This window comes from Pseudorasbora parva, chromosome 11 (assembly GCF_024679245.1).
Source record: "Pseudorasbora parva isolate DD20220531a chromosome 11, ASM2467924v1, whole genome shotgun sequence".
In the NCBI taxonomy this organism is placed as follows: Eukaryota; Metazoa; Chordata; class Actinopteri; order Cypriniformes; family Gobionidae; genus Pseudorasbora; species Pseudorasbora parva.
The window spans coordinates 6,549,721-6,572,561 of record NC_090182.1 but is presented as its reverse complement, the minus strand read 5'-3'; the positions used below and the strand labels follow the sequence as shown (position 1 = coordinate 6,572,561).

The 22,841-nt window shown below is 37.5% G+C and overlaps 2 protein-coding genes across 2 annotated transcripts; one reads left to right on the top strand and one right to left on the bottom strand.

Moving 5' to 3' along the window:
- Positions 1–9,108: 9,108 nt before the first annotated feature.
- Positions 9,109–16,409, bottom strand: si:ch211-153b23.4 (uncharacterized protein LOC335392 homolog). The gene is made up of 9 exons (XM_067456443.1): positions 16,350–16,409; positions 15,908–16,021; positions 13,020–14,696; positions 11,603–11,702; positions 11,373–11,521; positions 11,176–11,288; positions 11,010–11,099; positions 10,811–10,933; positions 9,109–10,713 (listed from the first exon to the last, which is right to left on the bottom strand). The coding sequence occupies exons 1-9, from the start codon at positions 16,390–16,392 to the stop codon at positions 10,507–10,509; spliced, it is 2,616 nt and encodes an 871-aa protein (XP_067312544.1). The 5' UTR covers positions 16,393–16,409; the 3' UTR covers positions 9,109–10,506.
- A 1,368-nt stretch (positions 16,410–17,777) lies between these two features.
- On the top strand, positions 17,778–21,967 carry si:ch211-153b23.5 (uncharacterized protein LOC321177 homolog). The gene is made up of 5 exons (XM_067456442.1): positions 17,778–17,876; positions 18,334–18,454; positions 19,325–19,496; positions 21,164–21,365; positions 21,628–21,967. Exons 1-5 carry the CDS (start codon positions 17,800–17,802, stop codon positions 21,818–21,820), a joined length of 765 nt encoding a protein of 254 aa, XP_067312543.1. The 5' UTR covers positions 17,778–17,799; the 3' UTR covers positions 21,821–21,967.
- Positions 21,968–22,841: the final 874 nt, after the last annotated feature.

Below are 22,841 nucleotides of genomic sequence, written 5' to 3'. Positions count from 1 at the left end.
TTTTTATTTGAATCATACAACTTAAATATATTTGATTTTGAGGAAATTAATAAACATAAACAGTCAATAAAATGTGTTTTTGATAGACTTAAATTAACTTAAAAATATAAGAGGCTGAATTGACAATGTTTAGGTGTGAGAAACTGAATGAGTCATAATATAACCTCAATATATTATTAGGAGTGATAACTTAAAAAAAACAACTCTGTTTCCAGTGTCAATTTTGTTAGTTTTAACAATGGTTTCAAATTCATCAGGTTCATTGAACTTATCCAAACTTTAAGTACTGATTACTTAAATTTTTAGTTTGTCAAATTATTATGTTTCAGTTCATCAGCTTCCTCAAAAAAATTAGTGGGAATAATGTTTCTAGTTTAGAGTAGTAATTACTTAAAATGTTTGTTTGTTGAAATTATTTGTTTTAATGTTGTTCATTTTCTCAAAGATTTGGAGTCTAAAGAGCTTGTCTGACTAATGTAGTAATTACTTAAAACATATATTTCTCACATTATTCTTTTTAATTTTATCCTTGTCCTTAAAGATTTTGAGCATTAAAAAAGTATCATTTTAAGTAGAAGTTGCTTAAAATATTCTTTAACATAGATAAATATTTTGAGGTAATCAGTTTCATCAAATATTTTGAGTTCATTCAACCTGTTGGGGAATACAGTGCACCTTAAGGGACACGTGATCTGAAAATCACTACCTCATCGGTGAACTGAGTAAAAATCACTACAATAATATTTGTTTTACATTATTAATAATAACATGAATTATGCCAGTTTTCAGCATTCTCTGTGAAGGTTGTGTGCCTGCTTTGAAAGGGAGGCAGATTTCTGAACAAGTTAAAAACAACATGTTAGGATTCGGGGAGAGTGGGGCACTTCCGAATACTTTTTGACTTTATCAGTTTGTGTAAATCCACTCGGGGTTCAGAGTATTTATTATTTTCCACACATGCACACACTTCTAGTTCAATTATGTGGTTTTGTTTCATTAATACAATGGAATCTTTTTTCTTGATTTACCCCGAAAGAATGGAAGTGAAATGTGACAACATGCACCATAAGTGGGGTATGACCACAATATATTTTTTTATTGTGTCTTTAGTAAATCCTAACATTAGTTTAAAGACAAAAGAGGGTCTGTGCTGGTAAAAAACTTGGAATAAATAACTGCATTTGTGTGCACAGCCCTGAACTAATACGCACCTTTGACTTTATTACAGCACTCAGTCTGTTTGGACTCTTTCTGCTTGGCACATCTTGACTTGTTTTCCCACTCTTCTCTCCAAAAATGTTTCAGATCTGTTGAATTAAGCTTGAGTATCTCAAAAGCCCAGACAGGTGAAGAATACAGGAAAGAGTTTTCACATGTAGGGAGCAGCTACTTGCCAGAAAGCTGCAAATCTTTTAATGTTGCTGTCCACCTCTTGACAGCCACCTAGACCATTTTTTTCTTCTTATGCACAACCTTTTATAATTGCGTGGCTACATGTTTTCAGAATGAACTTCTTATGAAGCTCATGTGAAATAGTACACACCTGTCTTCACCTGAAGTGACAGCAAATAAATATCAGCTGATTTTCTAAGAGGTTTCTGACATCTTGTTTTGATGCTTCTATAAGAGTGAAGGGAATTTCTTGCTAATTTCATGATGTTGCTCATTATGATTTCAATTGCTAATGTTGCTTTTTATCATGATTAAAATGACTGATGATATATGGAAAATTGCTGTAGATAAATGTTTGATGATTTTACATGTCTGGTTGGAGGCAAAAAAGTCAATGTGGTTAGAGGTGAAAAGGTGAGGGTTTGTGAGAAAAGCATAACCACTTCTACAGAAATCGAAACAAAATTAAACAAAGGCTATATATACAAGGGCATGAAATGGAAAATTACTGGGTGGCTTTTGATTCTCATGTGTTCAATTTTCTCTATATAGATTGCTGCCTGGAGACTGACAATACAGGACCCCTGATTGGAGGAAACGTGGTGGGCGGAGGAGACAGAAGAACAAGAATATAGAAATGAATGAAAGAGTTGTAAGAGCATTCTGGAGTGCTCCAGATGCTTATCTCTGCCATTCAGAACCCTGGTATCCGTTAACTTTTTTTTTACTCGCTGTAATTCATAATAAACAATACTTTTGATTGATAATTCGACTCCTGGCCGATCATTGAATTTGGGGAGGACTTTGGGGAGAAAGTCCAAAAAGAGCCATGGTGCCATAAAGAGCTTGTGAAGCATCTCATTGTTAAAATGTTTCAACTTTCACTCAGACACGGGCTACAAAAACATTCCCGAGAAATTAGGTGAACTCATTTTGTTTTCGCAGCCCTGGAGTGAGAACTTTTTTCTCTGCGGAGTATGTTGTAGCCATAAACGTACAGCAAACATTACGCCAACATTTGGTCTTCATTTGTGTTCAAACACATTTTCCCACATTGTTTTGGGAGGCACATTATGATTTGCCAAGTGGCTGCACTGTCCTGAAACCAATGTGCTGTAAGGATGATCCTGGGACAGCAATCATGCCATCATCACTATGAGCCCTGTCCGCTCTGCAAAGTCTGCCAGATCATTACTGACGTTGTCTTCAGACCATCTTATGAATATGACTTCAGATTTCAGACTTCATTACTGATTTTATCTTCAGATGATCATATGACTTCAGATTGTTACTAATGTTGTCTTCAGACCATCTTATGAATATGACAGACCTTATGGTTATGATATAATAAACGTAAATTGGCTGAGACAGTTGTTGTCATCATTAAAGCACATTGGTCTCAGGACAGTAATCACTTGGCAAAATCAGGACGTGTTTTTTTGAGACTGGATATGTGTGTTTGCAAGAACTAACCAGGCTGATGAAGAATACGGGACGTAGTTAATTAGTAATTGCCGGAAAGAGATGTAACTCTTTTAATGTATGCTGCTGACGGCCTCTTGACAGCCTCACGGATCAGTTTATCTTCTCATGAATTTTGGAGGGATGCTGTTCTTGATAACATCATGCGTGCCAGATTTCCTCCTCTTGTTGATGACTATACATTGTGTTCTATGTATGCAGCTATACGTTGGTAATGTTTTTTTTTAGCTCTTATCTGAGTGAAACATTTTAGCAATGAGATTCCACTGATGCTTCACCAGCTCTTTTTGGCTCATGGCTCTTAAAGAAGCATGCAGCCAAGGTGATGTCAGAAAAAATGATTTCCTTTTTCTTATGAAGTCATTCCGAAACTCACAGTCTTTAAACAGAATAACACCATCTATTGTGAAATATGCACTCTTATATATATATTAAGTTGTACTGTCATTGTACTTTTGGTCCATCATTGATTGTTCAATTCTGACCATGTGCCCTTTAATCATTTTTAGATAATGTTTGATTTCAACATCAGTCAGATTTTAACACTGAAAATGTCCTAATATACAGTATGTAGATTTAATGGAATTGCTATATTTAACTGCATTGTTGTGCATGTTAACTTTGTCCAGTTACTTCCGTCATTGGGGTGTGGTTTGCAGATGTATAATTATTAATGATTTATAGGGATGGGACACATATTTCAGCCATTAATATTTGCCTTTTAATCTGTTTAAAATAGTATTTAACACAAATAACAAAGCATAAATTGTATCGCATTCTGCAGTAGCTATGCTGATGTATTTTCCTCACATCTTTGGTTGGCATTACAGGATATGATCTGGCTATCTGTGTGTGGTGTGACATTGTAGAAAGAGGATCGATGATCCAATAAATAAATAAAAATAATTGGGTTACACTTGATTATAAGATTCCTGTTATACACACTCTGGAAATAGGTTGGGTTGTTTGGGTCAAGACAAATGTTGTTTGAATTTTAAATAAAACTACATTTTTAATTGGTTGGGTTTGTCCATATTTCACCCACAAAAGTTGTTGAAATGTTGTTTAATGTTCTGTAATTGATAAAAAACTGCCTTTTGATTATAATGTAATGGCACAATTTGATTCTGTTAAATACTGAAAAAGCAGTATTGATACTGGCTTTAATTTCTAGCAAAATAAATAAATAAAAAATACAAATACAAAGTGATTGTGAAAATAATTGTATAATTAAAATGTTAATGTGATGTGCAATTAATCAAAGTCAGTTTCAGAAAACTATGCGATAGAATAACTTTTTTTAAATTATTTATCGACAGCCCCAAACAAATTGTAAGTGGATGCTGGTTTCTATTCAAAATGTGTGCTACAATTACACTTCTCAAACAAATCACATAAAAGAAAGCTGATTTTTAAATGTCCTTTTTCCTCAATAATGAGGAAGTCACTCTGAAATCTCTCATCTAACGAGACAATGCCTCCTATAAACTAAAAGAATGATGCATCAAGTTGTGTGAAGGGTCATGTGTCTTTCCATAGAGGAGTGTGCGTGTGTTTTTTTGTTTTTTTTTCCGTAATGCTACAAAAATAACCGTGGTGAATATTATTATGTATTGACTGTCTTTTCTGGGTTTTTTGTTCCATTTCCACCTCTCAGAAACTATTCCTCATTCCATTTCAATAGAAACTTCACTCACTGATTAAAAATGTAAGAGATTCTACCGGTCTTAATGTAATAATTTACATTAATTGCGTTAGAGCTTTTTACTGCGACTTTTATTTTCATTGTCAGAAACTCTCAACCATGAGGAAACATATATCATTTAGTTATTTGTCCACAATCCATTCAGAATTAATAAAAGCTATGCTTTAAAACATTGATTGTTCAGCACGCATTTGCTGTTAAAAACTCAAGACGCAGGTCAGTGGAATCGATAAAAGTTTGCCATTAATACACACACAAAAATGTGGTTGTTCAGCGGTTCTTTGGGGTGGTTGAGGTGTTTTTTGTGACCCTGGACCACAAAACTAGTCAAAAGGGTCACATTTTTAAAATTGAGATTTGTCTTTCAATTGATGTATGGTTTCTTAGAATAGGACAATATTTGGCCAAGATACAATTATTTGAAAATCTGGAATCTTAGGGTACAAAAAAAAATCTAAATATTAGGAAAATCTCCTTTAAAGTTGTCCAAATGAAGTCCCTAAAAAATGCATATTACTATTAATAAAACATTTTTCATATATTTACAATAAGAAATGTACTAAATATCTTAATAGAACATGACCTTTACTACCTTTATCCTAAGAATTTTTGCCATAAAAGAAAAATGTATAATATTGACAACGTATTGTTGGCTATTGCCACAAATATACAGTACATGTGCGACTTATGACTTGGTTTCGTGGTCCAGGGTCACATATAAAGAACCTGTTGAGCCCAGTGTGGTTCTTCAGCGGTACTTTGAAAGAACCGGTTTGCGGTTCTCACTTCCTTACAACAAACATGTTTAGCCCCTGTAGAGTTAATGGGATAGTTCACCCAAAAATGAAAATGTGATGTTTATCTGCTTACCCCCAGGGCATGCGAGATGTAAGTGTCTTTGTTTCTTCAGCAGAACAAAAATGAAGATTTTTAACTCCAACCGTTGCTTGTCTAATGCATGTCAATGGGGTGTTTTTCTATGAGCCACTATGAGAGTCAAAAACACAGATATACGAATCCATATTAAACCCTGCGGCTTGAGGCGACACATTGATGTCTTAAGACACGAAACGGTCGGTTTCTGCGAGAAACCAAACAGTATATATGGTATTTGTTTACCTTATATCAGACGAATCTCATCTAGCACTAACGGGCACTAATGAGGAATCTATAAATACATATATATGATCGCGCCAAGATTTTGACCTTCTCCGGCGGAAGTAATGGCGATGGGAACACTAGATGGGATTCGTCTGATATGAGGTAAAAAATTACAATAAATACTGTTTGTTTTCTCGCAGAAACTGATCGTGTCATGTCGTAAAGGTAGGGTAGGTAAGAATGATCTAAAACACTTTTGTCCAAATTTGTTTAAACTTTCTTTCTATGTCAATACATAATTAAAATGTAAGTACTCTGAAAAAGAGAGTATAAAAATCGAGCGACTCTAGACTTTTTAATCTGCAATAAACACCGCTCATTATTTTCGTTCAGGACGAGACAAGTGATTGGTTGGGGCGACTGTCACTCTCTCTCGCTACCATGGCGACCTCCGCTTTCGCTACAGGATCCGCCCACATACGCACGGCACGAAACCTAGGAAGAGCAAAAGCATTCGTTTCACAGGCGGACACGATTTGTCATGACACTGGGTTTTGCAGTCAACGAAGGCAAACAATGCAAAAAAGGAAGACAGTACGAGAAAAGGCAATGCACAGAAAGTCTTTGAATAAACAAAGAAATCAAACGCGAGTAAATATCAGCGTGGCAGCCCCAACGAGAACTGAGGGACCTCAAGGGGCTGAAAAACGACTCATTGCTGGCTGTATTTCTGCTGGACAGGTAATCTTTCATTTTGATTATACATTTTTTTGGTTAATGTTTTCATGAAGCATGTATCAAGAGCACATGTAGCTGCCTAATATAGCTAACATAATTACTTAGCATAGAGTAACAATATTAAACACTTAGCCATTAGTAGAGATGATAAATACTCAATATGCTTAGCTCAAGTTGATCGCTGTCATGTTGAATTACGCAAAATTTAACTTTAGATAACAAAATGGATGTGTAAAAGCTAGTACACCGCATCCAGGAACTTTTTTTAGAGCTAAGTTAGCTTTAGCTGCTAATCAACAATGCTTTCATCATGGAAACTCTTACATGCAAAACACAGTATATGTTATGAATCTTACACGAAATTCATCTTCATCACAGTATAACTGATGTTATTGGAAAAACATGTATCAATGCTATACCTGTTTTTAGCTTTGCCTAATGAATATAACTAGCTCGTTACCAAATCAAACAAAAATATATTTTAAACTTTACCAGTAGCGGTATTCTAGCTTGATAGTGAGTGCTAAAAGACATCTTATTTGTTTATATTCATACTGATAAAGTTAGATGTTTTATTACATGTGATTCTGATGATGTCACTACATGCACGCCACTCCTCTCAGGTCAATAATGCGTCTTCCAGCTGATTGGTTGGTGATGCGCGTTCATGTATTTTGGGGGCGTGGCTTTGGAAAGAGCCCGGAAGGGAGAAGGTGGAGTGAATGGAAATAATGAGCTGTCTTTAAAACAGTCGCGAGAGGTCTACAGACACTCAATTTGTATACTTTCTTTTTCAGAGTACTTACATTTTAATTATGTATTGATATATAAAGAAAGTTTAAGCAAATTTGGAAAAAAAGTTTTTTAACCAATTCTTACCTACCCTACCTTTAAGACATCAATGTGTCGCCACGAGCCACAGGGTTCATTTTTCGGTGAACTATCCCCTTAAGACTTTTTGACCACATTACATTGCATAACAAATATATGAGAGTGGAGTAACCGATCTAAAGTTTACAGAGGAGAATGGGTGGCTCTCTGGGTCTACATAACACCATTGGGTCCCCTGTGATTACAAGCCAATGAACCACTTTCATTTCTGCCCTGTGCTCTCAGATTGTAAACAGGAGGCCCTAGGATGTCCTGCCAGCTTCATGAGACATCATGACATAGTCTGAGAATTCAAAGAGCAGTTTGTGCCCTTCATTGACGGGCAGGGCAAATAAACTGACAGGGCAGGGTCATTGGTTCGCCTCTTCAGCTTTCCACACAAAAACAAACTCGGAGTCTGATGCATCAGCGTCTTATTTTTGTAGTGATTTCCTGGAAAGAAACCGTTTCTTGTAAGAGATGCTGTCCATGCCCATCATGACTTGTTCATGTATTACCCTAGTTGGGAAAAAAAAAGTATTTTATTGGTCTAAGTGTTCATTTAATGTTTAACTTTTAAAAAATCCCCCTTATTGAACTTCCTTTAGGTGAAATCAGACTTAGGTTCTTTTGTCCTTCCATTCAGTAAACCTGTGACTAAACAAATCCTAAAACTATAAGCCGTCACAAAACCTCTTTGTTGTCACTATTTGAGAGTATTACATCCTCATTGTACCGAAGCTCTTTAAGAAAATCATAATAGTAAGTAAAAAATCTAATCTTTTAATTTGCATGGCGTTTCATCTGATGGCCAATAGTTTCTTTGAGATATACTTGCTCTTATTTAACAACAAGGAAGTCATTTGTCACACTTGTGTGACATAACGGCATTCTTCTACAATCAAATCAGTCTGCATTTATGTAACTTGTCTTTGTTATACTTCAGTGTTAAGTAATCTTATGTTCCTGACAGGGAAGAGAGTAAAAAATGATAGGAATCCCAAGGTCATAATATAAACTAGAACTGCTTTATTACACATATAATACTTTCGCATTATATAATGTGAAAGTGTTATGTGTGTAATGAAGCAAACATTATCAAACAGTCACTACGTTTGATTCACTGCTGATTAAATTAAGAGCACAGACTCTCAGGATAACAATATATAAAAAATAAAAAATAAAATAAACAATGCAAACCGATTAACTGCAGATGATAAATGGTTGTTTATATATTTGTATCGTTTGATCACTCATTGGACAAGCAATATTCTTTTTAAAGTCTCTTAAAGTTATGCAAGGAGACACAGTCACACACACAGTTAGTTAAACTAACTTAAATATAAGGAAACATATCGCATTTACCTTTTTAAGTTAGCTTAACTAATTCACTTTAGTTAAAGTCAACTTAAAAACGTTTGTTCATCCAATGAGTAGACCTACCAGGTAGATGCACCTTCAAAGATATTTAACTCAAAAAGTTTAGAGGAGTCAATAATTATGGCCAGAATGTTCTTGAGAAGAACATTTATTTTATAATGTGATTGAATGAAAGATCAAAGATGAATTCATATTTACCAATGATGACAATAATTCTTATCACAACAGTAAGTTCAAGGATAAAGAAGAAGAGATAAATAATGACAGTCTTTATTAAACATAAGCCAATAACTCGAAACAGTACAAACAATGCTGGACGAAGAATTCGACAAGATGAGGAACTATAATAGGCATGGTGATGAACTAAATAATAAACAGTGATGATTAGATGAATATCCATAGTAACTGATTATGGTGGAAAACAAAGGAACACAAAAGACAGAAGAAAACAAAACCAAAACTAAACACAACCGTGACAGATAAATTGGTTTGGGTAATGGATGGCTGGAGAAGTGAAAAGATGGTAGTGGGGTTATTATTCAGCAATTCAATGAATATGATGTACGTTTCAGACATCCCTGATAAATAAAAAAAACACAGCTAAAACCTGGAAGTAGTTGGTTTAAGATGGTCTTTTAGTGGGTCTCCCAGTTTGACCAGCTAAGTTCAGCCTGGTCAGCTAAAAAAGTGTCTGAAAGACCAGTAAAACCAGCAGGAACTATTCATTAAAACCTATAGTATATAGTAATTGAGTAAAATTACATTAGAGACAGGGGGACGCACGTCATAATCCGAAAGCCACGCTCACCAGGGGGAAACAAACCAACCATCTCCATTGACTTTATATAAGTCATAGAATACATTTACTGTAAGAAAGTGTTGTTTTCTGACGTAATGTGTGCGAGAATGGAAGTGATGCGTAAACAAGATGAAGTCTTGTGTGTTTCATTACTTACTAACTCCTGACAGACACAGATGAATCTCTTTCACTGGTACAGAATATCCTTTGTCTGTCATCAGTTATTCGTTTATTCAGCTACACTGTTAAAACAAACTTTGGTCACACTTTATATTAGGTGGCCGTAACTACTATATACTGTGTAACTGTGTAACTACGCTATTCTGGAAAATTCCCACATTTATGGCTAATGAGTTTGAGGTGAGGCTGGGTTTAGAAGTAAGGGTGTGTTTAGGGTCAAGGCAACATAATATATGTATTGTGAGACATATGACTATTTAGACCTGTCCAAATCAGTGTAAAATTTCACATTTTACTAAGCCATTCTGAGGCTGCTATTGACTCATCCAGAAGATGAAACCCTAATGCTGTATTTACAACAAGTTTTCAGGAGAATCACTGCCCAAACAAAGCCTAATACATTCACAAACAGTATAAATGAACTTTTTCAGTCAGGACTCCATATATACTGAACTCTGCTGTACGTGTGATTCATTTTCAAAAAATATTTTATGCAATATATTACAGAAATAAAACATGACATTGGCAATTTAACAATATATACATTTTTACATTTTAATGTTAAATAAAAAGTAATAAATAAGTAGAAAATTGTATAGAATTAATAGTAAGATAATGACAACCTCACACTGAAATTAACAATACATTAATGCTATATGCTTACAATACTGAGGCCTAATACTATCTTTTAATTAATTCATATAATTACCATAATCCTAAATACAATCCTAATGTAATTGCATTGTTTTTCTGACCCATTGTCTGACGTATCCAATGTCAACACACTGAAAGGTCGTACTGTACAATTCAAAATGGACACATTCAACAATTGCATAGCACATTTGGTGTTTGGGATGATCTATAAAGCCTCTTCTTCCTCCTCCTGATGGTCATGTTGGCTGAGGTCCAGAGAGCTCTGTGAGTCGGCAGGGGTCACACGACCAAACCCCGAGTCTGTCTGCGAGCCGGCGAGATTGCTGTTAAGGTCTGTGTTATCCATCTCAAAAGCTGCATTCTGTTCACCATGCACATGCTTCTTCTGAATCTCCTCAAAGATCTGGAGAACCTTCAGAAAATCACAACAAACAGATGTATGTTAACTCCGCATCGTTGCACAAGGCTGTGGATAGCAGGGCATCCATGCTGGAATGATCACTAGTTACCTTAGATTTAGGGATAAGACCGACACGGAAAAATCCAATCTGGCCACTCTCGATTTTGGTGCAGTCTACCACTGTGGAGGCGATATTCTCTGGGGACGGTCCATCACACAGCACCCCATCTACCTGCAGGATTTGAGCCAATTACATCACAAGTCTCCTGGTGGGTATGAATCTTCAAAAAAGAAAACGGCCTCTGTACCTTGTCACCAAGTTTTGCATAAACTTGGTTATGATGTGTAGTATCTGCCTCACCAGTGGGATTAGCAGATGTGACCGCAATGGGACCCACCTAGTCAAACAAGAATGCATGGTTTATACCATGATAAAGCCCAACATTTCAATACGCAAACAATTACAACACATACCGCATTTATGAGGTGTGTAGCGACAGTGCAGTCTGGGTTTCTTATGGCTATGCTCTGTGGTGTGCCAATATATTTTGACGAGTCGCCCAATCCAAAGAATTCCATCCATGGAGCTAAAATCAAATAGAGAAGTTTGGATTAAATGTTAAATAATTTGGCACACATGTCAGACCAGTTGTTAATATCACATCGCTCACCTCTAGCTATGACCAGGCTAATGGAAGATGGCCAAGCAGCTTCCATAAAGTCCCAGAGAAGAGGACTGATCTGTTGTTTGACTGGCTCCAGCTGCTTTATGGATGAAATCCATAAGGACATGGGTCGTTCTTTAGCCTGTTTCTTTACACTAAAGAGGTTTGATTACATGGTTAGAGACACTAATGGAGCAACAGAAACAAACACTGGTTTTTCTTACATTTAGGCTTACCTATATGCCTTTTCAACAGCCTGCGGACGATTGCAAGCTGCCACAAGTACATAGACCGTGTCTGTGGGCATTCCACATATGCCCCCATTCTTCATGATCTCTGTCAGAAAAGAAAAGAAAAGAAAAGAAAGCCTAGATAGATGCACACTCATCTAAATGCAAGCATATTTGCCAATAGACCTTAGTCAGGGTAGCACCATATTTAATTTTTGACGGAAATGAAAACAAGGCTGTGATGAGAACTGAGAACTTTCCCATATCTCTGGTTAGGATAGTAATCAGGTGAGTGTGAGGAGACGGGGTGGGGCTTTTTATAGGATCTTTACAGGATCTTTATGTGTCTTTTTGGGATCTTTACGAGATCTGTATGTGTCTTTATGGCATCTTTACAGGATCTTTATGTGTCTTTCTGGGATCTTTACGAGATCTTTATGGGATCTTTACGGGATCTTTATGTGTCTTTATGGGATCTTTACGAGATCTTTATGTGTCTTTATAGGATCTTTACAAGATCTTTATGTGTCTTTATGGGATCTTTACGGGATCTTTACGGGATCTTTATGTGTCTTTATGGGATCTTTACGGGATCTTTACGGAATCTTTATGTGTCTTTATGTGTCTTTATGGGATCTTTATGTGTCTTTATGTGTCTCTATGGGATCTTTACGGGATCTTTATGTATATTTATTGGATCTTTACGGGATCTTTATGTGTTTTTATGGGATCTTTACGAGATTTTTATGTGTCTTTATGGGATCTTTATGTGTTTTTATGGGATCTTTATGGGATCTTTATGTGTCTTTATGGGATATTTAGATTTGGGTTCATTCACACTTCCAGTGATTTTATGGAATCTCTGTGTGAAAGGAGCTAAAGTGACATTTCGAGAAGGCCAAGTATGGTAACCCACACCTGAAATTTGTCCTCTGCATTTAACCCATCCAAATAAGTGCACACAGATTAGGAGTAGTGAACACACACACACACAGACACACTGCAAACCCGGGGAGACATTCGGGTTTATGTTCCTTGCTCAAGGGCACCTCAATCATTTTCTTTGAGAATCGATCCTGTGTCGATCCCAGGGGTGTCCAAACTCGGTCCTGGAGGGCCACTGTCCTACAGAGTTTAGCTCTAGCTTGCCTCAACACACCTGCTGGAAGTCTCTAGTATGCCTATTAAGACATTGATTAGCTGTTTTAGATGTGTTAATTGGGGTTGGAGGACATTGGTCCTCCAGGACCAGGATTGGACACTCCTGCTCTAACCATAAGTTTATGACTGCCCCAGCTTGTTTAGAGGGCATGTCATTGTAAAGGTTGTGCGTCTATCGCTCATAGACTCATATTCATATGTGTATAATATGGCATCTACCCTGACTTAAGCTATACATCAAAAAAAATTGTTAGTGGCTCACCTGCAATCTGCTGCACAGATGTGGACCTCCTGGCTGCAAGATGAGGGCAGCTGTCTTTGCCTCCTCCAAAGCCACTCAGCTTGATGAAAGGATCACCAAAGGGCATTTGTGGACTTTTAAAGGTGCAGTTGAAAATGCTGGCTAGGAAAATGTAGAAGCTGACCAGCCCAACAATAATGGTCACACCGATATCGTAGCCGTGGGGCAGAGCACCTACTGCATCCAGTAAGAAGCTGATGAGGATGAGTTGGAAGGTAAAGGTATAGATGAACCAAGCTTTGTTAAGAAACAGGGCTCCAGCTGTCACTAATACATTGACGAGCATGAAACCGATGATTCCCACAGCTAGGTGTAGGCCACGCACATCTCCATAAAGGCCGCCGAAGCGTGTCAGTCCCCAGACTGTCCACATGATGCCGTAAAGGATGAAAGTTGTACTCTCTAGAGTCTTTCCTCTAGCAAAGGCAACAGAACCACAGAGTAGGTGTAGCACCCCACCCGAAACCACTGCCCAAGGTAGGATGATTATGGCCAAGGGGTCTCCACTTGAAAGTGAGGCTGTAATTGAAAAGGCAGCCAGGACACTGCATCCGTGGCCCAACACCTCAGCGTCTGCATACTTAGAGTAGCCCAGATAGGGAGCATGTAAATCTTTATCATGGGTTTGCAGAACAAATTTATCACTGCGGCTAAACAGGTTCTTAAGGAAATCTGCACCTGTAGGTATCTTGTTAACGGAAGCTATGTTATAAATGGCAATAAAGAGCACAAAAGCAGACGCAACAAAGATGGCAGCCTGTACACCTTGAGTTCCTCTCTGAAAGAAGCTTTGAGGCTCGGCTGCAATTGCTATACAGTATGCCACAAAAAACAGTTGGTAGATAGTGTTCACAAATCCTCCTTGCAAGCTAAACAAAGCCAGGATGAAAAACAACACAGAGAATACAACTGGAAAAGGCACCGGGGAATAGGGAACCTGCTTTGTTGAGTGCACTACTAGTGCAGTGTACCCTTCAGTTAAGTGCAGAATTGATGTGAAGCCATAGAAAGTGGCCGCTAAGGTGTCCATAGCTCTATAGCTCTTAACACACACACCCAGCTGGAAAACACCAGCGGTCCACAGCCATGGCACATGGCCGGAGAAAAGCTTTGGGACGACACCAAGCAGAGGACAAGCTAGCACACTGGCTGACAATAGGTTCATAATTATTCCTATGATCACTACATCATTAGCTTCTTGATTCTGTAATGGTATCACACTATCTTTCCTAAATATTCCGGGTAGCTGAATCTTCCTCTGTGTGACGTAAGACAACAAACGGCCACTGCCAAAGTAAGCTCCCACCAAACAGACCATAAGGTAGCAGACAGCGGTGGCTGACTGTCCGAAAGCCAAATCTGCCAAACCAGCAATCTGGTGGGCACACGCTAAACATATGGTCAGGGCAATGAATGAGAGGAAAACCTCATGGCATATAACAGACACAATGCAAATAACAAGCAGTGCCAGAGTGAAAGCTGCGAGACCTGGCACCATTGCATCTCTCAGCTCATTTCTGCTGTTTATTATCTTTTCACCTGTAAGTATGTGCACTAAACCTGAGCCACACCACAGGGCGGACACTGTCAAGCACAAACTACCAAACAGTGTATTGTGGGACTTGTTGCGCCATACACCTGAATAAAAGGACAGTGGTTGAGAGAAAGAGAGAGAGAGAGAGAGAGAGAGAGAGAGAGAGAGAGAGAGAGAGAGAGAGAGAGAGAGAGAGAGAGAGAGAGAGAGAGAGAGAGAGAGAGAGAGAGAGAGAGAGAGAGATTTACATAGAATGAAGAAAAGCAATTTCTTTTCACAAAATTTTTATCATTTTCGAATATAAATTGTAGCATATGAATTAATTCATATCATGAATTTATCATTTTGTATAAATCTAAATAAGGATATTAACCATTTAGTATATGTAATTTCGTAATCATACATTTAAACATATTCTTTTTTGATTTTTTATGTGTATGAACCACTTAAACTATATGGTCCATTCCCTTGTTCTTGATTCTGCTTTGTCAACTTTTTATTTTGACTAAATTGTTTAAATAAAATGTTAATAGATGATTTAGTATTTTATAATGCACAATACTATATATATATATTAAGCTGGGGCTTCTTACCCATCTTTTTATATTTTACATTTAGTGCTATAACAAGTAAATTAGCAAATATTTCTATTTACATACTGGCCGATGCATCATCATCCTGCACATGCTAATGTATATCTTAATATTGTGCTGTTTCAAAGTAAATCACATTGTTTGATGATACTTTATTTTACAGTGCCCTTGTTACATGTAACTTACTTACCATAGTAATAACAGTAAATTATGCATAATAATTACACGCAACTAATCCACAAACAAACCCCAACCCTATAGTAAATACATGTTGTTAATCAATAATACTCAGTACTAGATATAAAATTACACTGTAAAATTACACCTTAAAATAATAAAGGGTAGTAACACTTTATTTTACAGTGTCCTTGTAACCATACTAATAACTATAATTTATGCATGATTACATGTAACCAACCCAACAAAACCAACCTTAATCGTAACCCTAGAATAGTATACTTACTTAATATCACTCAGTACTTAAATGTATAATTACAGTGACACCTTATAATAAAGTGAAACCCATTGTTTTTAAGGGGGCATCTTCCCCATGTTACCCTAATTTTTAAGTAACAAATAAGAAGTGAATTACAAATGGCTCCATTTGACATGATAAAAGTAGCTTCTAAGTAAATTGTTGCAAATGTCAACGTGATTTAGCCTACATTTCTGTGTGCAATACATTACTATGTAGTCTAAAAATGCATAAGTCATATTCATACCTGAATAAGCCAGCAGAGCCGCAAACATGAGGAGCAGAACTCCTAAAGCTGTGTGTGGGATCAGGGGTCTGTCTGGGGTGCTTGCATAGTTGTTCACCAGAAGCAACAAAGAACCTGTTTATAAGACACATTTATTAAAGGCACGCTAGTTTTGCCCTCTACTGACAATTTTTCTTCTTCTCCAAACATAATAAATAGCCTACAAATCATACGTAGGCTAGGCTATAAGGATATGATATAGCTACCTTATCATACGACGTAAATATTCAAAATACAATTAGGCTATATCGCAAATAAATGTTTTATCCGTTTTTAAAAAAAAAATTAATAAAACATAATATTTCTACCGTTTGAGTTAAATAACAGCTATGATCATTTACATTTCTCGCTAATATATAATTAGTAAGATCTTAAAGCCCCGTTTGCAGTTTTCTGCACTCACCCGCGGATACTCCCAGGACTCCGATGGATAAGTGCAGTGACATCCTCGCTTCTCACACACTCTTCTCTCACACACGCGGAGCTTTATATACACACCCCTGACGTCATTCACGATGATGTCAGACGTGCACTTGTACAAAAGGTTTATTTCCTTCTTTCCTTGGGTTTCCTCCACCTTATATAACACTGCTGTGAATAGGCTACAATCCGTCTAATGTTTCAATTATTTTTTATTTAAATATTTTCTGCTTTAAGTAATGAGAAATTGAGCCATTTAGCCTAGTTTTTAGTTTAATACATTTGAATGTAGACTACGTTTATGTAAAATGTGGATGTAGATAGAAAATATGCATTTATTTTAACGGCAGGTTTTCTTCTCGCAATTTCATCTCACATTTTTTATTTATATTTTGTTTTGTAGCCTAAGCCCAATTATTTCAGTTCTGTTATCTTTTTGGATGCATGTCTTATAGTTGTGAATGTTTTATGTGCGTTTTAAATGTCTAATAAATAAAACAAATACAAAAAACAAAAAACAAAAAAATCTCCCAATTCTTACTTTTTTCTCGCAATTCTGAGTAAGAAATGTGTAAAAAGGAAAAAGTAAGAACTATGAGATAAAATGTTTTTTTTTTTTAAACACTTTTAAATTATTTTACAAAAAGTGTTAGATTTCAAATGAATCAATGATAATAATTCACTTGAAAGACTATACATGTGGTAGGACACTTGTGTGACTGGGGAGATCTGACTTCATACATCGTCATTAAACAGTCATTTTATTGCAAAAGTCATTAAAAAAAAAAAGTTGATAATTTGAAGTTCTGAGAAAACACACACACACACACACACACACACACACACACACACACACACACACACACACACACACACACACACACACACACACACACACACACACACACACACACACACACACACACACACACACACACACACACACACACATACACTTTTATATAATTGTGGGGAATTTTTTGACTTCTGCTGGCAATTTGCATTATAATATTTATTGCATCCTAATCCTATATGTGTGTGTGTGTGTGTGTGTGTGTGTGTGTGTGTGTGTGTGTGTGTGTGTGTGTGTGTGTGTGTGTGTGTGTGTGTGTGTGTGTGTGTGTGTGCGCGTATATATATATATATATATATATATATATATATATATATATATATATATATATATATATATATATATATATATATGAAGTTAATGTGTCACTAATGTAAATACAGATGAACTTTTTTTGACAGAAAGGGAGACCATGACTAAGCACTCTCTATATTGGAGAACAGAGACAAACAATAGTTTTCTTTTTCCTTCCAGGAAGCTCTGACAGAAAGTGGGGGCGTGTCCTCGACGGTCTAAACGCGCCTTCATGGGCGGGGTCTGGGCGGGGTCTGGGCGGGGCCTGTTTCCTTCAGCGATATATATGCGTCTTCATCTGCGTGGTGTAGGAACAGTCAGGGAGACAGCACACTTCACTGTAAAGTCAACTCCTTCAACAAGGTAGGCACTGCATTGCACTGCGTTTACTGTAACAACTTACTGAATTCTTCAGCTGAACACTGAGACATCATTATGTCCTTATTAATTTAATATTTTTTAATTTTTAGTATTGTTTAATGGTCTCTCTTACTAGGCTATTATTATTATTTATACTCTTACTGTATCCAACATTTTGCATACAGACAGTATGTGTATAGTCAAAACGAAATTCTGTTCAGCACTTGTTTACTCTAACTCCCTGGAAACTGATGTGTGTTACCTTGGCAAAACTCTCTAGGGGTGTGAGAAGCCTACTGTATTAATATTTAATTCTGCAGGTGTGTAAGTAACTGGCATTTGTTGTGTTCTTCTAATATCTCTTCTCAGTGTCGTGAACCTCCTTCACAATGTGTTCAAATGAATACTCAACAGTAAAAGAGCAGCCTTAATAGTTGATTTTTTTTGTGTGTGTGTTTAGTGTAACAGGCAAGATGGTAAAGCGTGTGGCGGTGATTTTGTCAGGCTGTGGCGTGTATGATGGCACAGAGGTTCATGAGGCATCTGCTGTAATGGTACACCTCAGTCGAGCAGGTGCCAAGGTAATGTCTTTCTCACACACACACACACACACACACACACACACACACACACACACACACACACACACACACACACACACACACACACACACACACACACACACACACACACACGTTTTTGTGACATATGGGGGACATTCCATAGGCGTAATGGTTTTTATACCGTACAAACTGTATTTTCTATCCCCTTACACAGCCCCTGCCCCTAAACCTACCCTTCACAGGAAACATTCTGCATTTTTACTTTCTAAAAAAACTCCTCCTGTATGATTTATAAGCATTTTGAAAAGTGGGGACATGGCCAATGTCCTCATATTTCACCCTCTCCTTGTAATACCTGTGTCATACCCATGTCATTATACACATGTGTCCTCATATTTCACCCTCTCCTTGTAATACCTGTGTCATACCCATGTCATTATACACATGTGTCCTCATATGTCACACACACACACACACACACACACACACACACACACACACACACACACACACACACACACACACACACACACACACACACACACACACACACACACACACACTGCCCCTAAACCTACCCATCACAGGAAACATTCTGCATTTTTAATTTCTAAAAAAAACTCATCCTGTACAATTTATAAGATGTTTTCCTCATGGGGACTAAAACATGTCTCCACAAGGACAAGGATTTCGGATATTGCCATCTTTGTGGAGACATTTTGTCCCCAAAATGTAGCCCCCCCCCCCCCCCCCCCCCCCACACACACACACACACACACTAACACAGCATTGTTTCTTCCCATACAGTGGGGTCCATAAAAGGTTTGAACAAACATCACCTTGTCCTTTGCGTCTCTTGGCTTTAATGCAGTTCACTTTGCTGTGTAGGTTCAGATGTTTGCACCTGATGTTGAGATGATGCACGTGGTGGACCACTGTGAAGGAAAGCCTGGGACGGACAAGAGGAACGTCCTGCAGGAGAGCGCCCGCATCGCCCGTGGTGACATCACTGACCTGGCCAAGCTCGAGGTCAGCGCCTTTGATGCACTCGTCATTCCAGGTAACCAAAACATCCGTGGCATCTTACTACTGCACGAAACTATTAATATATAATAGGGGTGTAACGGTACACAGAAGTCATGGTTCTGTACGCACCTTGGTTTTGAGCTCATGGTTTGGTACAACAGAAAAAAAGCAACAAATCCCCACATACTAGCTTTCTTTTCATTTATTTTGAACAGACAGTAGTGCAAATTACAGTTAGTTCCACCTAACAGCGGTACAGCCTTCTTTAGTGTATTAAGCAGTAACAATGGCTGTTTTCAAATATATTGGTTTGATTAATGTGTTGAGCGACGCTTAAAGGGTTAGTTCACCCAAAAATGAAAATTCTCAGAAAGGCCTTCATTGACACCGATGTCATTTCCTCCCTCAAGACCCATAAAGGCACTAAAGACGTCGTTACAAAGCCCATCTCACTACAGCGGCTCGACAATCATTTTATGAAGACACCAGAAGAGTTTTTGTGCAGGAAAAAATTGTAAATAATGACTTACTGTCTATAGTGATGGGCCGATTTCAAAAACAAAGTTTCGCACGGTTATGAATCCGCTTATTGATTGATAAGTCGTTATTTATTTTCATTTTTTTTGCACAAAAAAAATATTCCCGCCGCTTCATAAAATGATTGTAGAGCCGCTGTAGTGAGATGGGCTTTGTAACGACGTCTTTAGTGCCTTTATGGGTCTTGAGAGAGGAAATGACATTGTTGTCAATGAAGGCCTTTCTGAGCCATCGGATTTCAACACTAATATCTTCATCTGTGTGTGAAGATGAACGGGGTCTGATGGGTGTATAAATATCTTACGGATCTTTAAAAGGTCTTACGGGTGTCGAACGACATTTGGGTAAGTAATTAATGAGACAATTTTCATTTTTTGGATGAACTAACCCTTTAAGCCGTCATTGTCATGCTCATTGACAATGGCGGATGCACAAAGTTCAATATTACACTTTTCAAGAAATCCCGGAAAGATAAGCAAGAAGGGGAAAAAAGAGCCATCTGCATCTGAGCCTACTTCACCGTTTCATGAGGAGATGGCGAGTTAAGCGGCACCTGAGGCTTCCCATTTTTAGGACACGCATCTTATCACTGGACTGTAGTGAGACTTCAAAGCCAAATGATTCTGTCTCATTAAAACAGCGGAAGCAACTTAAAATAATTTGTCATTTATGGTCATAAAGATAAGAGTAAGACCTCATTCAAAATGTATTTGTGAACGCCTACACTCACCATAAAACTCAAAATTGGGCTTTTGTTTAACTTCAATGTAAACAGCCACTGCTACTAACATGACCAGTGTGAATTTGACCGTTTAGCTTGATTTACTCACACATAAACATAAATTAACCATTTTGCGACATAAATGCCTGACTGTACATGAGTCAGATAATGCTCTACTGAAAATTTCACATAGTAAACAGCCAATTTCCTATCATTAGGATCCTTTGAAAGGTAACATTATTCATTCTCCAGTCACCCTGCTGTAGCAGATCTTCTCTCTGGCCACGTAATGTGTGCGAGTAGGCGGATCTGTCTGTCTGGTGCTGAAGTATTCATCTCTATTATCAAATAAAGCTTGTGTCAATAAAAGCTTACAGTATAACGTACACTGACCTGACCTCCAATTTCTTTCTCAACACACTTTATCTTAATGTGCCATGCAGGTGGTTTTGGAGTGGCGAAAAACCTGAGCGACTGGGCCACCAAAGGCAAGGATTACTCCATCAGTCCTCAGATTGAGAAGGTCATTAAGGGTTTCCATCAGGCGAAGAAACCCATGGGCATGTGCTGCATCTCCCCTGTGCTGGCAGCCAAAGCTATTCCCGGATGTGAGATCACCGTCGGCCATGACACCGAGTGTGAGAAGTGAGTTTGAGCCATATCTTCTAGCAGGGTTCACATTTTCATTTATGCATTTGGCAGACGCTTTTATCCAAAGCATGCATTCAAGGCACACATTTAACATTATTGTCAGTTCTTGCTTTCCATGGGAATCAAACCCATGCCCTTGGCGTTGCTAGTGCCACGCTCTACTGGTTGAGCTACAGGAGAGATGATGGTTTAGGCAGTTATTAAAAGTGGGCTCTGATGATATTACTGGTTCACATTGTCTTTCTTACACCCGCAGGTGGCCGTACGCTCAGGTGGCAAAAACCATGGTAGAACTAGGCAGCAAACACTTGAATAAGCATGTTGGTGAGGTGCATGTGGATTCCAAGAACAAACTGGTGACTACAAGTGCGTTCATGTGCAACGCTCCCATCCACGAGATCTTTGATGGTCTGGGCGTCATGATCAAAGAAGTTCTCAAACTAGCTTAACTTTTAACGTGAATATGTATATTTATTTATGAATCAATGCAAAACTGATAACAAGTTCACTTTTTATAGTAAACAGAACAAAGCATCAGTCAATGTTTGTGTTTTTGTGGTACCCTATTATCAATAAATCTGAACTGAATTAAAACATTTCCATGTTCTTACTGGTATTTCACACTTATTCAGTCTTTTATTTTGACACCATGAAATGCTTGTCTTGGAATATATTGGTAAAACTTTACGGGTGCACTAATATGTGCTTAAATAATGCACAGATAATCATGAGTAATGCATGAACTAACCCATTTATTACTGATTACTGCATCAGCAACTAATGAACATCCATATGATTAATAGATTATGTAATCGTTAAATTGCTATTAGTTAAATGTTTCCTATTGTATTAATTCCCATTCATATATTAACAACCACAATGGGTCAAATGCGTTTCAAGTTGTCTGCTTTAGTTAAACGGTTGGAGTGAAAAATCTTCATTTGTGTTCTAAAGAAACAGACGCCTACATGCAAGCAGATAAACATTACAACTTCATTTTTTGGTGAACTATCCCTTTTAGCAGAAGCTGATTTTCAAAATTATGAGTGTCAAGCTTCTTTTGGGGCTGAACAGCCTCTCATTATAATTTCCAGATCAAGGTGCTGTGCCTTGTGGTAATTGATGCAACATGACATCACTTCCAAAGGACCAATGAACATGTCTGACCATTTTCATGGAACGTGAAAATGAATCTCATTGGCAGAATAAGTACATTTGAATAAAACTTGGCATCAGCGCAATTCAGTTGGTTTGGTAATTGCAAGGGAAAATAGAAGTGCTCTCCAAAAATGAAGAACACAAATGAAGATATTTTTGTTGAAAGCTGAGAAAGGCTTCAGAAAGGCCTCCATTGGCATTCAGTACATTTACACTCACAAGACCCATAAAGGCACTATAGGCTTCGTTACAAAGTCCATCTCACTACAGTGGCTGTACAATAATTTTTTCACAATGTGACGGAAATAGTTA

Bases quoted from the DNA above. Each gene is read 5' to 3' on its own strand.
- si:ch211-153b23.5 (XM_067456442.1), top strand. From the start codon at position 17,800: ATGCGTCTTCATCTGCGTGGTGTAGGAACAGTCAGGGAGACAGCACAC. The intron at 19,497-21,163 runs GTAACCAAAACA...TGTGCCATGCAG, and splicing joins TGATGCACTCGTCATTCCAG to GTGGTTTTGGAGTGGCGAAA. The intron at 21,366-21,627 runs GTGAGTTTGAGC...TTACACCCGCAG, and splicing joins CATGACACCGAGTGTGAGAA to GTGGCCGTACGCTCAGGTGG.
- si:ch211-153b23.4 (XM_067456443.1), bottom strand. From the start codon at position 16,392: ATGTCACTGCACTTATCCATCGGAGTCCTGGGAGTATCCGCGG. The intron at 16,022-16,349 runs GTGAGTGCAGAA...TCTTATAAACAG, and splicing joins AGTCCTGGGAGTATCCGCGG to GTTCTTTGTTGCTTCTGGTG. The intron at 11,522-11,602 runs GTAAGCCTAAAT...AAACCTCTTTAG, and splicing joins GCTGTTGAAAAGGCATATAG to TGTAAAGAAACAGGCTAAAG.